At 44.6% G+C, this 16,692-nt stretch overlaps 1 protein-coding gene across 1 annotated transcript in view; it reads left to right on the forward strand.

Moving 5' to 3' along the window:
• The first annotated feature begins 7,995 nt into the window (after nt 1–7,995).
• Nucleotides 7,996–16,692, forward strand: part of UBA2 (ubiquitin like modifier activating enzyme 2) — a 184,051-nt gene continuing 175,354 nt past the window's right edge. Inside the window, exon 1 of the mRNA XM_078671223.1 lies at nt 7,996–8,198. Coding sequence (XP_078527349.1) covers nt 8,061–8,198 — 138 coding nt within the window. The 5' untranslated portion in view covers nt 7,996–8,060. The remainder of the gene's footprint in view (nt 8,199–16,692) is intronic.

A 16,692-nucleotide genomic window follows, 5' to 3' on the forward strand; every position in this document is an offset into this window, starting at 1 on the left:
AGCTTTGGCAGGGCCTACTTGGACATTCATGTTTAGGGTTGATGAAATGGGTATCATTGCATAGGGTGGTAACAAGCAGTTGTTTTAAGCTGGTATGTTGTGTTGTTGTGCTCAGCAAATTCTTCACAGTGAATGTTTTAATAATCTAAGCATAAATGAATTTTAGCCACTAAAAGAAGTCATTTATAAACATGTGTGAGGGTTAAAAAGAGTTGGACAGTTTTTTTGCCTTTGTCAGATGTTGAAAAGAGATGGGTTTTTATTATGACTTCTTTGCAAGGAAATGTTTGTGTGTTTTTTCATGATTTAGCATTTTCCCCTTTATGAATGGTTCCTGCTGGTCGACACTGTAAGTTTTATTTGACAGTTCAATCTCCAGTGCAGGTGATGATCTGTCAAAAGGGTGGGAGTAAGTGAAAGTGTAAATTTTGAGATTAAATGAAAGTATAATTTTGGGGCAATTTTGATTTTTGATTCTAAACCTGACAAATTAAGCAGGCCTGCATTGTTGGGTTTTGCGTCGCATGAATACATGCGTCACTGTTTCCTTACATGTGCTATTGTAATTTGTCCATGCCTTTTTGTGCTTGCTATACTGCATGTATATTTGATGGCTTGGTATATGTTGGTTGTGTTTTATGTTGCTACTTAAGAAATTATTACAAGTTTGCCTTTATTGCAAGGAGGCATGTATGACGATATGTGTCACTTTTACAATAATTAGGTAAAATTTGTGTTGATACTAAATTTCACAGACATGATGTTTGCATGCTGTGGACACGAATAGACAACACCTCACCAGTGTATGTCAAAATGTGGCCATAATAGTATTGAAGTAAAATAAAAGAGATATACAGGAGTCATGATATTGCCCTCTCCCTCATGGACCAGGTAATTCTAAATTTATGTATCCTTGATTGGACATAAGGATGAAATTATAGATTTGTGGCTCTTGTTAAAGGTGACCTAAACTTTTCATTTTTTTCCCTGCAGAAGGAACTGGACCATTAACTGACATTACCGTATATGGTGTAAGGGCCAGTGGTAGAGTCCAAATTTCTGCACTATTTGTAACTTTTGTGTCCATGCTTTTGGTATTATTCTTTCTCCCCTGACCGATGTCACATCATGCTTAGTTATTGGGGATTTTAGTTGTGTCCTATTTCCATTTCCCTTTTCCATATTCCTTTCACCAGCCAGCCCATTTATTATTATGGGTGTATTGTTTATGTGCACACTTCTAGATTGAAGTGATGTATTAGGGACCCCCATGTTATGTAAAATGTTTTTTTCTTCAGACTGATTGTCGGGGTAGTGACATGCTGGTTAACTGACCCGATATTATAGTAAGACATGTTTTCCATCTCAATAGGAGATATCAAATACCAGGACTTTCTAGTGTTTGTCCTTTGTCTGCACATTTGATCATTAGCCTTTGTATTGCATAGTGCACTTAATGCACATTTTTAAAGGGATTTTTCTTCATGTCCTTGATAATCTGTATTATGTCATTTCTCTATTTGAGATGTTCTAGATAAGGAATTTAGAACACCTAGGCTTAATCATTGAGGAATATATGTATTTGCACCATTAGACAATGCCACCATATGTAAAAACATCCATTTAGATAGAATTTTCGCGTAGTTATTTACCCTTCGATGATGAAGGATATGCTCTCACACGAAAACCCAATTGAAAAGCCCAGAGACACCGTTTTGCCTACTGCCTTTATGTTTGAAATTGCTTTTTGAAAATGACAGTGCATTCTAGACCAACATTGTCCCATGGCGTGTGGCCACTCCCTTGCAGATTGCAGGCCACCTGCTTGCAGTCCCCTTGTTAAAACCCATGAACCGTTTTTGTGCTTGATTTGAAGGAAACTAACAGTTGTGTCACATTTCCTATATCACTAGGTTCTGCGGGATCTTCCAGAGTCAAAGGAAGAGTGATACCCTGCAGACCTGTGATCGAGACTAAGCACACTCTCCATCAGTGACAGATGAAAGACAGACTTCTTGGCTCTACAATTCCTGCAACCAGAAAGTAGTGTGACAGCAATCATCAGCGTGACAGCGATCATCAGCGTGCCCCCAATGGTACCTCCCAAGCAAGCCATTTTGTCTCATCAGCAGGCGTTGTACAAAGAAAAGAAAAGAGGAGCTGGTTTCAAAGATGCGAAGGATCCCTGTTGTTGATGGCAGGGCTGTCATCCAGTTTGTTCAACTGTCATGTGCTTGAACCTCTGACAGCGCGCGGTCCCCTGATCCCCTTGGCCTGAGTTTTTGCCCCCCCCCCACACACCTCTTTTCCTTTGCTCCAACGGAAAGGCAGTGCACCTGAGGATAAAAAGGCACTACATTCCGGTGCCCATGAGAGAGCAGTTTGAGCGTCCTCTGACACTCTGATGAGTGTTGGAGTCTGAAAGTGCTGCTGATCTTGCTGGGTTGTTTCTCAGTAGTGCTTGGATCGGCACGAAATGCTTTGTGCCCTTGATCAATGAAGGGCACATCATTTGTAGTGTCTGCCACGAAGAAGAGACACTGGTGCACTGCCTTGAGACATTGAGACTTTGTAATTGAGCTATGAGTGTTTGCCAGGAGGGCACTCCAACGGATACTGAGTCATGAAGAGCCTGAATGAAGAGGCCCAACGCGAAGAAGACACTGGAAGCGGATTTGATGGACAATAGAAGCCTGCCAGCAGAGGCTTTGACGGGCTCTGGGTATTTTCTGTGAGCTTGTATAGAATTGGAGTTTGGTAACTAATTTTTTGCAGCTTTGCTGGCATTGTTTTAAAGTACTATTCTGTTTAGTAAAAGCAGAATAACGTCCATTTTCTGTGAAAGAGTATTCCCTTTTCACCTCAGAGCATTAATGAGAGTCACCACTGTTTCACTTGAGCATATAATGAATTACAGAAATGCTTTGGAAGACCTAAAATGTACAAGATAATTTTAGGATTTACGTTTGCTTAGGGTTGTGGAAAATTATGATTCATTTGTAATAGCGGTCACTACTTTGTCTGTATGTTCTTAATGACGTGTTTTCTAGTGTGTTTTAAACAGGCATTTTCTTTTATGGGTGGGATTGTTTTGGCTGCCCAATTCACATCTGCACCCACCTCCCAAACCTATGTCTTTTCCTACTTCTACTTCTTTGCATCTTTCCAGATTTTACCCGAACACGGATAGTTAGGAGATCAGAGTTTACTGATAATTCCTTTTGTACCGTTTTCATCAACACCAGTTAGTAGTTGAACATCACTGATTGTTGGGTGCGTGGTCTTGTGCCACATACTACAGATGGAGGCATTCCCTATTTTTGGTCCTGTCATATATGGCCTTTGTGCTACTGCGTGTGTAGGGAGACCTGTTCCGAGAGAGTCGCTAGGTAATAGGATTATGCTTCAGTAACATCTTGAGGATTTTTTATAAAACATAGATCTGGACCCAGACTAGCGTGAGTATAGGTTATTGCCTATGTAAGGGCAAAAGGTGCGTCTGTGGTACTGAAAATTCTGGACTCATGTAATAAACTTTGTTATAGCATGACGATTTTTATATCAAAAGACCGAGAATGGCCAGTACACTATGTACAAGCATTTTCGTTATGTTCCAGTAACAATTTCACCTCGAAATTGTCATTTTCGTTTTGAACCCTTGGCTTCCATTTTGTGTACAGCAGCCATGTTGTGTGTTGCCCTTTACATAGGCTGTAACAGACAGCTAAATTCGATTCCAAAAGGCCACGTACACCTTGATTGACTTTCCCCTGACCTGAGCCTATTGGAGCCATTGCCCCAGGCCGGACCTGTTTGGTCAGTTCCTCTCCCAGTGGCCGAGCAAGATAGCATCATGCCATAAACCTTTTCATCGCACACACACCCTGCCCTATCTTACTTTCATCTGTTCCTGTTCCTGCCTCCACGAGCTATTTATGCCATGGGCTGTGATCTTACTGTTTTGGGGTTATCCGGCCTTGTCAGCTAAAGAATGTATTCATTATGTGGACATTGTTTATGGCCTGGACTTATCTTGAAAGTGGAAAAACAACAGTGCCCCTGCGCTATACAAGTGGATATATGGTTTTACGGTTTTAGTATTGTCAGTCAAACAAACATTAGAGCACCACCAAAATCAGTAGACACTTTCAACATTCGGTGAACAGGTTTGACAAAATTGTGGTATCAATGCGTTCCGTTGTTGGTGTGATAATTCGGTTTATTGTTCCTACATAAGGGCCAACACGTGTTTCATCGCAGGGAAACAGACTGCGAATCTTCAGGGCCTCATGGGTGAGGGGCGTAAACACATCGGTTTAGCCGTAATATGTAGTAATGTTTCCTGATTTTCACAGCAATATATGTATTCAAAAACTTTCGCGAGACCTGATGAGTCTCGATATTTATAAAGTGTTGTTTCAACCGGGAGGAGAGAAAAACAGGTTACTCTGTGGTCGCAACGCTGTTTTGTTGAAAAGCAAGGCGGGTGCACCTCCTCTTTACAGATCTCCCTCTTGTGTTTCCCGGTGCCGTTTTCCATGGACGGAGATGGAAAACGGCGCCGGGAAACACAAGAGGGAGATCTGTAAAGAGGAGGTGCACCCGCCTTGCTTTTCAACAAAACAGCGTTGCGACCACAGAGTAACCTGTTTTTCTCTCCTCCCGGTTGAAACGACACTTTATAAATATCGAGACTCATCAGGTCTCGCGAAGGTTTTTGAATACATATATTGCTGTGAAAATCAGGAAACATTACTACATATTACGGCTAAACCGATGTGTTTACGCCCCTCACCCATGAGGCCCTGAAGATTCGCAGTCTGTTTCCCTGCGATGAAACACGTGTTGGCCCTTATGTAGGAACAATAAACCGAATTATCACACCAACAACGGAACGCATTGATACCACAATTTTGTCAAACCTGTTCACCGAATGTTGAAAGTGTCTACTGATTTTGGTGGTGCTCTAATGTTTGTTTGACTGACAATACTAAAACCGTAAAATCATATATCCACTTGTATAGCGCAGGGGCACTGTTGTTTTTTCATGTTTCGTATGGGTCAATCTTGGTCCATCCCTGAACGGTTGTGAGGATTTACCGTTCGCCTCATTGCCTATACCAACTACTTAGAAAATGTTCCCATTACTTTACGGATACTCTGGCTGTGCGCCTGGTAATTCTGGATAATCTAAATAGCCTCATAGTTGTATAATATTATCTTGAAAGTGGGTTTTGCATCTGTGTGCACGTTCTGGGAATGTACTTCAAATATGTGCCTAAGGCATAATAATTTGTATAAAAGGACTGTGCGGAGTCCATGAAGGCAGGCTATCTCATTCAGTCGCTTTTAGGCGTGGCTGGGCGACGTAGCCTCACAATTTATTGTAATAAAGATGTCTTTGAATTTTCCAGATCTTCTGTCAATTCCTTTGCTGCTTTTGAATGGACTACCTATTGGTAAGACCCCTGAGAAGGAGTTTGAGGATTTCTAGAACCACAGAGTCCTGGTGAGGGCTTTTTCTTGCCGTTCCCGCCCCCCCTCCCGCTGTCTGTGCCTTTCCCGCCCCCCTCCCGCTGTCCGTGCCTTTCCCGCCCCCCTCCCGCTGTCCATGCCTTTCCCCCCCTCCTGCTGTCCGTGTGCCCGTCCCCCCTCCCTTCACTTGGACGTTCACTCACATTGTTCAGGTGCTATCTGAAAACTTGACTGTTTAAATAAGCTTTCAATTCTTTATATTAACTCTACCTTAACTTGTGGGTTGTTCTCCTTCTCTTTATACAGAGAGAAAGGAGCGAGTTAGCACTCTAGTTCTTTATTAGATCTTTTTGGAAACGTCGTCAGGTCCCTCGGCAGTCCTTCTTCGCTGTTTAGTACTGGTCTGCCTGCTCGGTTTCCAGCTGGTGTCGCCGCTGTTTCCGCTTCCTGCATCAGTTGTTGTTCAGCAGAAATGGCGTCTGAAGCGGAGGTGGATGTACCCGATGTGGACACTGCCCTGCAACAGTGTTCTGCGCGTGAGGTTGCCACGGTATGTGAGGGGGGGAGGGGTAGTGCGGAGAGCACTGACTGATATGTATTGTGATGCTTTCAGTGAGCGCTGTATTGTGCAGAGAGCACATGGGTGCTGTGTATTGTGAAGGCGTGCACTGAGCGATGTTTAGTGCAGATACAAGGGTGTTATGTCCCGTGCTGCGTATGGCAGGGACCACGGGTATTATGTCCCGTTGGGAGGCTGCAGCGCGCGCTGTACAGTGCAGAGAGCACGGGGTGCTGTACAGTTGGGATGCGTGAGGTGGGCACTGTATAGTGCAGAGTCCGTGTGTAATGTCCCGTGGGGAGGCTGCAGTGTAGAGATTAGTGGGTGATGTGTAGTGAGCGAGGCACAGTGCAGAGAGCACCGGGTGTTGCACGGGCATTGTGTCCCGCGTAGAGGGTGCAACGAGCACAGGAGTGTTTGGTCTTTGGGGAGGTGTGCAGTGAGCGCTGCGTAGGGTAGGGACCTCCCCCCCCTCCCGGGTGTTATGCCGGCGGGGGGGGGGGGCTGATGCGTGCAATGAGCGCTGTACAGTGCAGAGAGCACTGAGTGACATGTATTCTGATGCGTGCAGTGAGCGCTGTATTGTGCAGAGAGCACAGGGGTGTTGTACCTTGGGGAGGTGTGCAGTGAGCGCTGCGTAGGGTAGGGACCGTGGGTGTTATATCCGGGGGTGGGGGGGAGGGGAGGGCCTGATGGGTGCAATGAGCGCTGTACAGTGCAGAGAGCACTGAGTGATATGTATTCTGTGCAGAGAGCACACGGGTGCTGTGTATTGGGAAGGCGTGCACTGAGCGATGTGTAGTGCAGATACAAGGGTGTTATGTCCCGTGCTGCGTAGGGCAGGGACCACGGGTGTTATGTCCCGTGGGGAGGCTGCAGCGCGCGCTGTACAGTGTAGAGCACGGGGTGTTGTACAGTTGGGATGCGTGCAGTGTGCGCTGTACAGTGCAGAGAGCATGGGGTGTTGTACAGTTGGGATGTGTGCAGTGGGCGCTGTACAGTGCAGAGAGCACGGGGTGTTGTACAGTTGGGATTCGTGCAGTGGGCGCTGTGTGTAATAAGAATGAGGTCACAGGTGAGTGAGAGGTCCATTGCCCCCCCCACAATGGAGTCTTTTAAATACTCCACGGAGTCCTACTGGGTTACGTTACCTTGCTTAGGGCTCTTGCACTATTATTATGCCTCTGGATGGCTGTATGTGTGTGAATATGCATGGTAATGTATGCGTGTGTATCCAGCAAGGAGACTAATCATGTTGGGAGCTCAGGCAGTATATAGGGTATTTCTCTGAATGCATGTGTGTGTGTCGTGCAGGATGAATGTGTGGCTGTTGTGGGTATGCTATTGACATTGTAAATGACAATGCCATTTATTTATCTGTTTTCAAAACCAACACATAAATAAAAATGTTGTCATTTGCAATGCCAACAGCTCTAATTTTTGTAAAGGCGAAACCGTTGCAATGTAAATGCTTGTTTAACTTTGAAACTGCTGTTAACAAAACGTAAAGAGAATAATCCTCGCCTTCGCGTCCTTTATTATTAAACGTTTCCTTCTTTATAGGTAGGAAACTTCTCTTTTACCACCACTCTACGCTAACAATACACAGCACATGCACAGCACGGCTCTGAACGTTTCCGAGTTTTCACACTTGCGCCTACGTCCCAATATATAAATTCTTATTGGCTTATTGGATTGTACTACAGACTCCGCCCTTTACGTTTCTGATTGGCGTTTCTTCCGGAAGAGCAGCTCTCTCAGTAAGTGAGCTTCCTCCGCATCGTGCGCCTGCGTATACCAGGTCTCTGGAGTTTTCATTGGTCAACGTTGAAGCTCAACCCTGTGCGTCGGTGCTACATTTCGGAACTACCACGCTTTCTTCTCGCCGGATTGGTCACTTTTGGAATCTCCGCCCTTTCTTTTTTCTGGTCCTCTTTCCTTTCTCTTACCGCGCGCTTCGTTGTTTTCAGAGTGATTGGTTGCTTGTGAAACCCCGCCCCTCTCTTCCCTCACACACAGTGTTCTGATGGCGCTGGTTGGAGCAGTGAGAGCGGACCTGGCAAAGGCAGTGGGCGAAGCCCGGTTGCTGGTGGTGGGAGCAGGGGGCATCGGATGCGAACTGCTTAAGAACCTAGTACTGAGCGGCTTCAGTTCGGTGCGAGTGGTGAGACCTGGGGTGAAATGGGAGGGTGAATACAGGATGGTTAAAGTAGTGAAAGATGGTATTCTGCAACTGCACGCGGCAACTATGTAAGCTGTTAATTATAGTGAAAGCTAAGTATAAACCCAGGAGCTTGAACCCCCCCCCCCCCCCGTCAACATAGTTCAATTATATTTCAGTATGACAGTGTGCTGCGTCCACCCTTCTGCCGTCTTTCTCTTACTTGCCTCCTTTATTGTTTCTGTTTTCATCAGACCGCAAAGTACATCCAGTGGCACAGATAATCTTCCAGGTCCCCTGATGCCCTTACTTCGTTCTCTCTTGTGTAGCGTTCTGCAACCTTTTCCATATTAAAAGCTACATACGGTCAATGAAAATGATCATGAGCTACGCATGCTTTTAGTGTTGTGATAGTGACCGCATCAGACAGGTTTCCATTAGTGGCTACCATAGAGAAGATTACCACTAGAGATTAGCTCAGTTCAGGCACGGTTGTCAAAAAAAAGCTTGGTCATTGTGCAATTCCTTTACATGGTTAATACATAGTCATAGCCAGGTCATAATGTTAGCAACGTTTTCAAAAATTAAACCTGGTTTATCATTGAAAATAACCTTTGAATATATTTAGGAAATTCAGCCATTTTTCTCAAAACATTAGCGTGTGGATTCTGAAAATGCACACATTTTCGTCTCTAGTACGAATTTTTTTTCCTTCAAATTTTTGTATACATATATTCAACCACGCAAAAGTTTCTATTTAGTATATTGAGCTGCACACAGGAGAGCTATTTAGCTGCAGCAGGAGAGCTACCAGTAGCTCCCAACCTACTCGTTGGGGAATTGCGCTCAAGTGTTTATTATTTTTCATGCTTTATCCCGTCTTGGATGCTCCGAATCTACTGGATATTGTACCCCCTCCTATTAATGGTTTGTGAGCCAAAGTTCTGTTTTTTTCTCGTTCTAGAATTTCGCTCTCCTGTTTATCGTGGTTTTGTCCTGTCTAAACCTTTGGTTGGTTTTTCACCACTGATGCTGTCCACCTGTCACTCCGAGCTGAATGATTGTATATAGAGCTTTGATTCACTTGCCGACCCCACAGCAGTTCCTTCTTTCTTGCCTGTCTCATTATGTGTTATTCTCAATATTGACCTCACCCCTCTCCTCAAACCCTTCAGGAAGGTCCGTGACTGCTGTCCGGTTAATCAGTAAGGCCTTCATGTGAGAGAAGCTATAGGACAGCAACACAAGCCTAATGACGAACCGTGACATGGGCTTTAGACTTAGTGGGACTGGAACCTGGAGTGGTCTCAACATACAACTGACCCACTACCTCAAGGACAACAACATCCCAGACCCATCCCAGTCCGGGTTCCGTAGCAACCACAGCACCGAAACCGCCCTGATCGCCGCCACCGACGACATCAGGACCCTGCTCGACAACGGAGAAACAGCAGCCCTCATCCTCCTGGACCAGTCAACCGCCTTTGACACGGTCTGCCACCGCACACTACGAACACGCCTACACGACGCCGGGATCCAAGAGAAGGCCCTGGACTGGACCACATCCTTCCTCTCCGGCAGAACTCAGAGCGTCCGCCTCCCACCCTTCCGCTCCACCGCCACCGAGATCATCTGCTGCGTACCCCATGGCTCTTCCCTCTGCCCAACGCTGTTCAACATCTACATGGCACCCCTCACCCACGTCGCCCAACAGCATGACCTCAAAATCTTCTCCTACGCCGATGACACCCAGCTGATCATCTCCCTCACCAAAGACCCTCACACCGCCAAAACCAACCTCCATGAAAGAATGAAGGCCGTCGCCGAATGGATGAGGTACAGCCGACTGAAGCTGAACTCGGACAAGACGGAGGTCTTCATCCTCGGCTCCACCCCTTCAGCCTGGGACGATTCCTGGTGGCCGACCGCACTGGGAACTGCCCCGACACCTACTGACCACGCACGCAACCTGGGGGTCATCCTCAACTCCATCCTCCCCATGACCGAACAGGTCAACACGTCTCCTCATCCTGCTTCAACAGCCTACGAATGCTCTGCAGGATATTCAAGTGGATCCCCACCGAAACGAGAAGAAGTGTCACCCAGGCCCTCTTCTCCAGCAGGCTGGACTACGGAAATGCCCTCTACGCAGGAACATCAACCAAGCTCCTGAGACGGCGGCAACGCATCCAGAACGCCTCGGCACGACTGATCCTCGACATCCCCTGCCGCAGCCACATCACACCCCACCTGAGAGACCTACACTGGCTCCCCGTCAACAAGAGGATAACCTTCAAGCTCCTCATCCACGCACACAAGGCCCTCCACAACACCGGCCCAGCGTACCTCAACAGACGACTCAGCTTCTATGCACCTACCCGCAAGCTCTGCTCCGCCTGCCTCGCCATCGCCACAGTCCCTCGCATCCAAAGAACGACCGCCAGCGGCAGATCCTTCTCCCACCTCGCCACCAAGACCTGGAACACCCTCCCCACCAACTTACGGCAGACTCAAGACCCACTGGCCTTCAGAAGACTTCTCAAAACCTGGCTCTTCGATCAGTGGCAGCAAGCCCCCCCCTAGCGCTTTGAATACCTCACAGGTATGTAGCGCGCTTAACAAGTGTCCTGATTGATTGATAAGTGGTTATAGAATTTTGAGAATCATTGAATGCTTACATACAGCCTCAGCTGGAGTTAATTGAAAGCCTCATTTGGATGTCCACATGTGTTCTGAATTGTTTATTTTTGTGGTCTTGCATGAAACTGTCTTCAGAGTACTTTACAAGGTTCTTAAATACAACATGTCACATGATACCTACCAAGGGGCTATAGAAGCATACCTTCCACAATCCAAATTGAAAAGTAATTCCTCACAAAACCTAGTATTGATCAATAATTGTATTTCTTCATAGCTGCTTTAAGAGCTCTTGTTCTTGATATTGTCTTCAGTCAATGAGAGACTGCGAAGGGGGGCGGAGGGATATGATTTAAAGTTGGGTCTTGTGCAACAAGTAATGGTTTGGTGAAACCTGGGAATTATGGCGTTTCATAAATGAGTAACTGATGGAGTTGTTATATGTGAGGAATTATTTTATTTGTTTTCTTTTATCGAATGTCAGTAAGAGCTAGTTGGCTAAAGGAGTTTGGGGGTGGTGTGCGTGGTCTTGAACCTAATGATGATTTTCGGGCGGGAGTGGATTGGGCAATCGAAATGCACTGTGGAGACTTATGGATGAACGAGGAAAAGCATGCATGATTAAATACGGCTAAAGGACGATCATGATTCTCCTACGTTTTCTTCACTTTTTTTTACTAGGCGGTTATTGTCGGTCATTCATACCAGACCTAACTTGTCTTTTGGGTTTCTGATTCAAACTCAAGCGCTTGCTAACAAGAGACCACAGGAATTCTACAGCACTTGTAACTATGTACCTATTCTTGAAATTATAAAACTTTACATATTGAATGTGAATTGAGACAGTGGTTAGTTCATGGTGTTTCAGTCGATTATGGACACCAGCATGTGCACCATTGAGCTGCTAGAACTATCTAAACATAGAAGCCACTATTGTGTTGCTTCGAAGTTAACTGGGATTTTCTGGGAATATGTTAATTACTTACATATTGTGATGCTGGTTCACAGAAGCTATGACAATGGCCTGACTACATTCATCAACCACTCATTGTTACAGGTACAAGAAGCAACTTTGTTTTCTGAGACTGGTATATATGTCCTCAATGGGTATCCATGTCTGTAATTCCATCCCAGCTGCGCTTATAGCTGCAGTCCATCACAGCATCTGTAAATTATTCTCCAGATGTGGTTTGACCGAGGCAGAATACTGCTGGCTGTCGAACAACATTTCTCACCTTACTGATTTGCTTGGGAAAACATTCAATTTTCTGTTTTGGCTGAGTTTAGAATTACACTTTTCCTACCTAGTGACCATTGCACTACATATAACTGTAAAGACAATTCAGGTGGAGGGAGAAAGGTGTGACAATTGAGTTTAATGTTTTTGTTTCGGAAAGTTGATTCAACTGATTATAAAGATTGGTAGAAAAGGTTTGAAACACAATTTTAAACTACTTAGTTATAGAGATTGACTCTTAAAACTTGGATTTGTTGTATGATGGATTCTAGCAAGATGCCTACTATCTCTGACAAAGTAGTGACAATAAACTTTGGTATGTCGCAAATTAGTGATCAAACCCAGGGATATGTCTTCCTGCAAGTTTCTAACGCACACTTTCTGAACAGAAACATTAAACTCCCTATAAATGATAAAATACTTCTCAGAAGAGAAATCTGAAATATACTTATGGGATTTGAAGCAATTTTGACATACTACTGTTTTTACCTGTTGGCATTTCACATTCGATAACTTATAGAAGGTTATGTGTTAAGTAACACATATAGGTCACCTGAGACTACATTTAAATAATTTCGCATTGAACAGATTTATTTAGCTGTCCAGTAGGTAATGAGACCATGTGGTTGGCTGGATCCTGTGTCTGTTTATAAACCACGTTTTTGAAGTATACTCTCTACTCCTGAACTGTGAAGTAGGTGCCATATTTACATAGGGCAATAGATCTGGCCTAGAAAAGTATCGTCTAGCCCTTGACTCTTCAGGTCAACTGCAGATTTCAACTCCTCCATTATATTGTAATTGGCTGAAAGTACTGGGAATTGCATCACCACCTCTCAAGAACTGTGATATATCCTGGCAGACTTTTTTCATGTCAACATCTCAGCCATTTACGAAAACTTCAAACCACTCTTCTCAACCCCCCCAGCCGCCACCCTCATCAGCCTACTCACACACACACACACACACCCTGGACACCTACTCACACGTTGGGAAACTCACTCCTCAAGACCCAATCTCCCTCATGAACTCTGCACACTTAGGGGCACCCACGGACCCATGTCCCCACCACATCTTCAACCACAGCAGCAGGATGATTGGCAACAAGCTCAAGAATGTCCTGAACACCTTCATCACCACAGCTTCCTTTCCTGAGTACTGGAAACATGCTGAAGTGAGGCCCCTACTGAAGAAACTATCCCCTGACCCAGCAAATCAAAAGAACTACTGGCCCATCTCCCTGCTCCTCTTTCCGGCGAAGGTTCTTGAAAAGGCAATCAACCAGCAACTCACCAAACACTTGAAACACCACAACATCCTGGACCCCTCTCAAACAAGATTCGTAGCCAATACCAGTACATTCGTAGCCAATACCTGATAGCAGCCACTGACAATATTGGGTCCCTCTTAAACCATGGCAAAAAGCAGCCCTCATCCTCCTGCACCTGTCGGCGCCTTCAGCACTGTCTCCCACCCCATCTTGATCAACCGACTGCTAAATCGGAATCCAGGGAGACACCCTCAAATATATCGCCTCCTACTTCGCCAAAAGAACACAGGGAATTAGTCTCCTACCATTCACTTCTGAACCCAAGGAGATCATCTGCGGATTCCCACTAGGGTCGTCTCTCAGCCCCACCATCTTCAACACGTACATGCCCCCCCCCCCCCCCCGATCAACATAGCCAGATCGTACGGACTCAGTATCCTTTCCTATACTGATGACACCCAGCTCATCCTCTCGCTGTCAGGCGACCCCTCCACCACCAGAACCAACTTCCACAGATGTATGATGAACATCGCCTATTAGATGGACAACTGCCTCAAGCTCAACTCGGACAAGACCAAAGTCCTCATCTTTTGGAGCAACACCTCGCCATGGAACAACACTTGGTGGCCTGCTGAACTCTGCCCTTCCCCCTGTCCCAACAGACCATGGCTGCAACCTCTGCATCATCCTGGATTGCGGGTTATCCATGCAGAAACATGTAAACACAGTCATGTCTGCCTGCTTCCACACCTTGCGCATGCTCCGCAAGATCTTCATGTGGCTCCTAATTGACACCAGAAGGTCTGTCGCTGAAGCCATTGTCACCAGTGTGTATGTAGGAATTACTGTGCACCTAAAGACAACTCGAAACACAGCGGCAAGACTCATTCTTGACCTCCCCAGACAGACTCGAGACCTCAAGAAGCTACCCTGGCTCCCTTTCCAGAAGAGATGCCAGTTCAAGATGCTGACTTGTTAATACAAAGCCCTGCACAATGAAGGACCAGCATACATCAACAAATGAATGACCTTCCACATCTCACCAGATACCTGTGATCAGTGTCCCTTTTCCTTGCAGAACCCCCCCCCCCGGATCTGCCGATCCCATAGTGGAGGACGCTCCTTCTCTACATGGCAGCCAAAGCTTGGAATTATTGGTAAATGGACAAGGAACAATAGAGTACATGGAGGTGACTGTTTGAGTTAGGAAGCAGCACTCAATTGAGAAAGCAAGCAAATATATGCACTTCCATGGGGTTCTGAAAGATTAAGAAAAATTAGTCCCTGAATGTTAGTAGTGGAAGGATACAAGGCATCAGTTCAACAGCGTGGTAAAAAAGCTGTGCTCCAGAGGGAAACAAACACAATAGGAGGAAGGAAGAGCATTGAATAATAAGTCAACCAGTGGTAAGAAACAGGCTGACTTAAAGACCACTGCAGGGATTGGTATTGTCCACAACAAGTCTCTTCAGCAACAAATAACTAAAAGCTGGCTGTAGGTGAGACCTAAAATGTGGGGTAAGTAAATTAGGACATCAAGAGCATTGGATAAAACAAATTGGGAGGTATACGAGTAAAAAACTAAAGGTTTAGGGAAAATAGTAATGGAAAAGATAAAGTGTGGTAAAGGCCAGTTAAAAGTTAAAAGGGCAAGATTTAGTGACAAGAGGGCTTGGAATAAAGCGGAATGCATAGCATTCTTGTTGCGCTAGAAAATCCAGATTTTCATTATCTAAGATATCATTTATTTTGAGTTTTTTTTCATTTATTGTGTACTAGGATTTTGTTAACTTTGCGAAATTTTTACAAATTTAAACTTGTGAGCAATTGGGTTAGTATTTGGGGGTTGGCGAATACCCACCTCAAGAAATACTAACACCTCTTATCACAGTGATTGCTCAAAGTCAACCCTCTGTTAGCTATGGCACAGAGCAGACAAGCCTAACTTAGTGCTGAGTTTATGGTGTATATGCATTACTAAAACAGTAATAAAGGTAAAACTCATGCAATAAAAATCTGAAACCAACCAAATGATTAATATCTTGAGGAAAGAGCGTTCATATTAATTAGAAAGAGTCCACACAGTTTTTCTTTACAGAAGTCTTCTTTGATCTTTATTTCAAGCTTTACTGACAAGTAGTTCCTTCTGGCCACCATCATAAAGGTACATAACCAGTGGCTCTGGCCAATAGCAAAAGAACTCCTAGCCAACATGTTTCGTCTCCGTTGATGTATCCACTGACTTCTTCAGGGCCAAAATTAAACAAGTAAGCCCACGTTATAGCCACTATGGTCACAGCAACAGTCCTCTCTATATTCAGTAGTTACAGATAGAGTGGGAGCAAATAGCAGAGGGCCACATGTGTCTTATATTCATTGTGCGAGAGAGAAAAATAGAGCCAAGGATCAGAAAAGATCAACTAGAGACCCCACCAGATAAATTCACAGAAAAGAACTTCATAAGAAGATAACCTGTAGGTGACCGGAATAATATAGAGAAAAAAAGTGCTCACTATCAGGAGAAAAAAATTACCCCACCGACCCGTGCGCACACCCAACGAACTATTTAGAATTATCACACTCCCAACCAACTCGCCAAATCTTGTATTTAGTCTGGCAAAACAAGTATAAGCTTGGGTGCTTATGTTTAAAATGTAATGTCTTAAGAGAACATCCAGGCAAAGTCCTGAAATGTAATGCATATAACCATAAGTTCTAAGAATATGTAATAAACATAAATCTATGGATTGATTAAACATCACTAATTACGGCAATAGTTAATAGCAAAAACAAAGATAATGTGGTCTACAACTCCTTAAATCAGGCGTAATCAGTTCAGAGCCTATTTTAAAGGTCACATGTCAAACTATGGGCAAGTATATTTACGAAAACGAGGCACTTAAACAACCATTTAAATAAAGGTTCCTGTGTACATACGAAAATCAGCGAACCATAAATAAAACAACATCCCAAGCTCAAATTAATAATACCACAAGGAGGCAACTCTTCTTGAGTTACTATTACCTTGATATGGCTCCGATACAAAGGAGAGTGCTCCTCAAACAACGTGGTGTCTGGCAAAGGCGCATTCTTAGAGTGTCTTTAAATATCCATATATATTTAAAAAATATATATTTGTATTGATCAATTGCAAGACAGACAAATAGGCAATAATTACACACAATACCTGCAAGTTACATGTTTCACCCGATTTAGGACAAAAAAAATATGCATTAAACAGTCGCTATTCTGTCTCTATTTCTCCGCAGCTCCAATTCCACCACAGGTGATATACATATCTCTCCCCTATAGGAATTCCACTTTGACCATTTTCTATCCCATTTCTTCGGGCA

Source organism: Lissotriton helveticus, chromosome 12, assembly GCF_964261635.1.
Source record: "Lissotriton helveticus chromosome 12, aLisHel1.1, whole genome shotgun sequence".
Taxonomy (NCBI): Eukaryota; Metazoa; Chordata; class Amphibia; order Caudata; family Salamandridae; genus Lissotriton; species Lissotriton helveticus.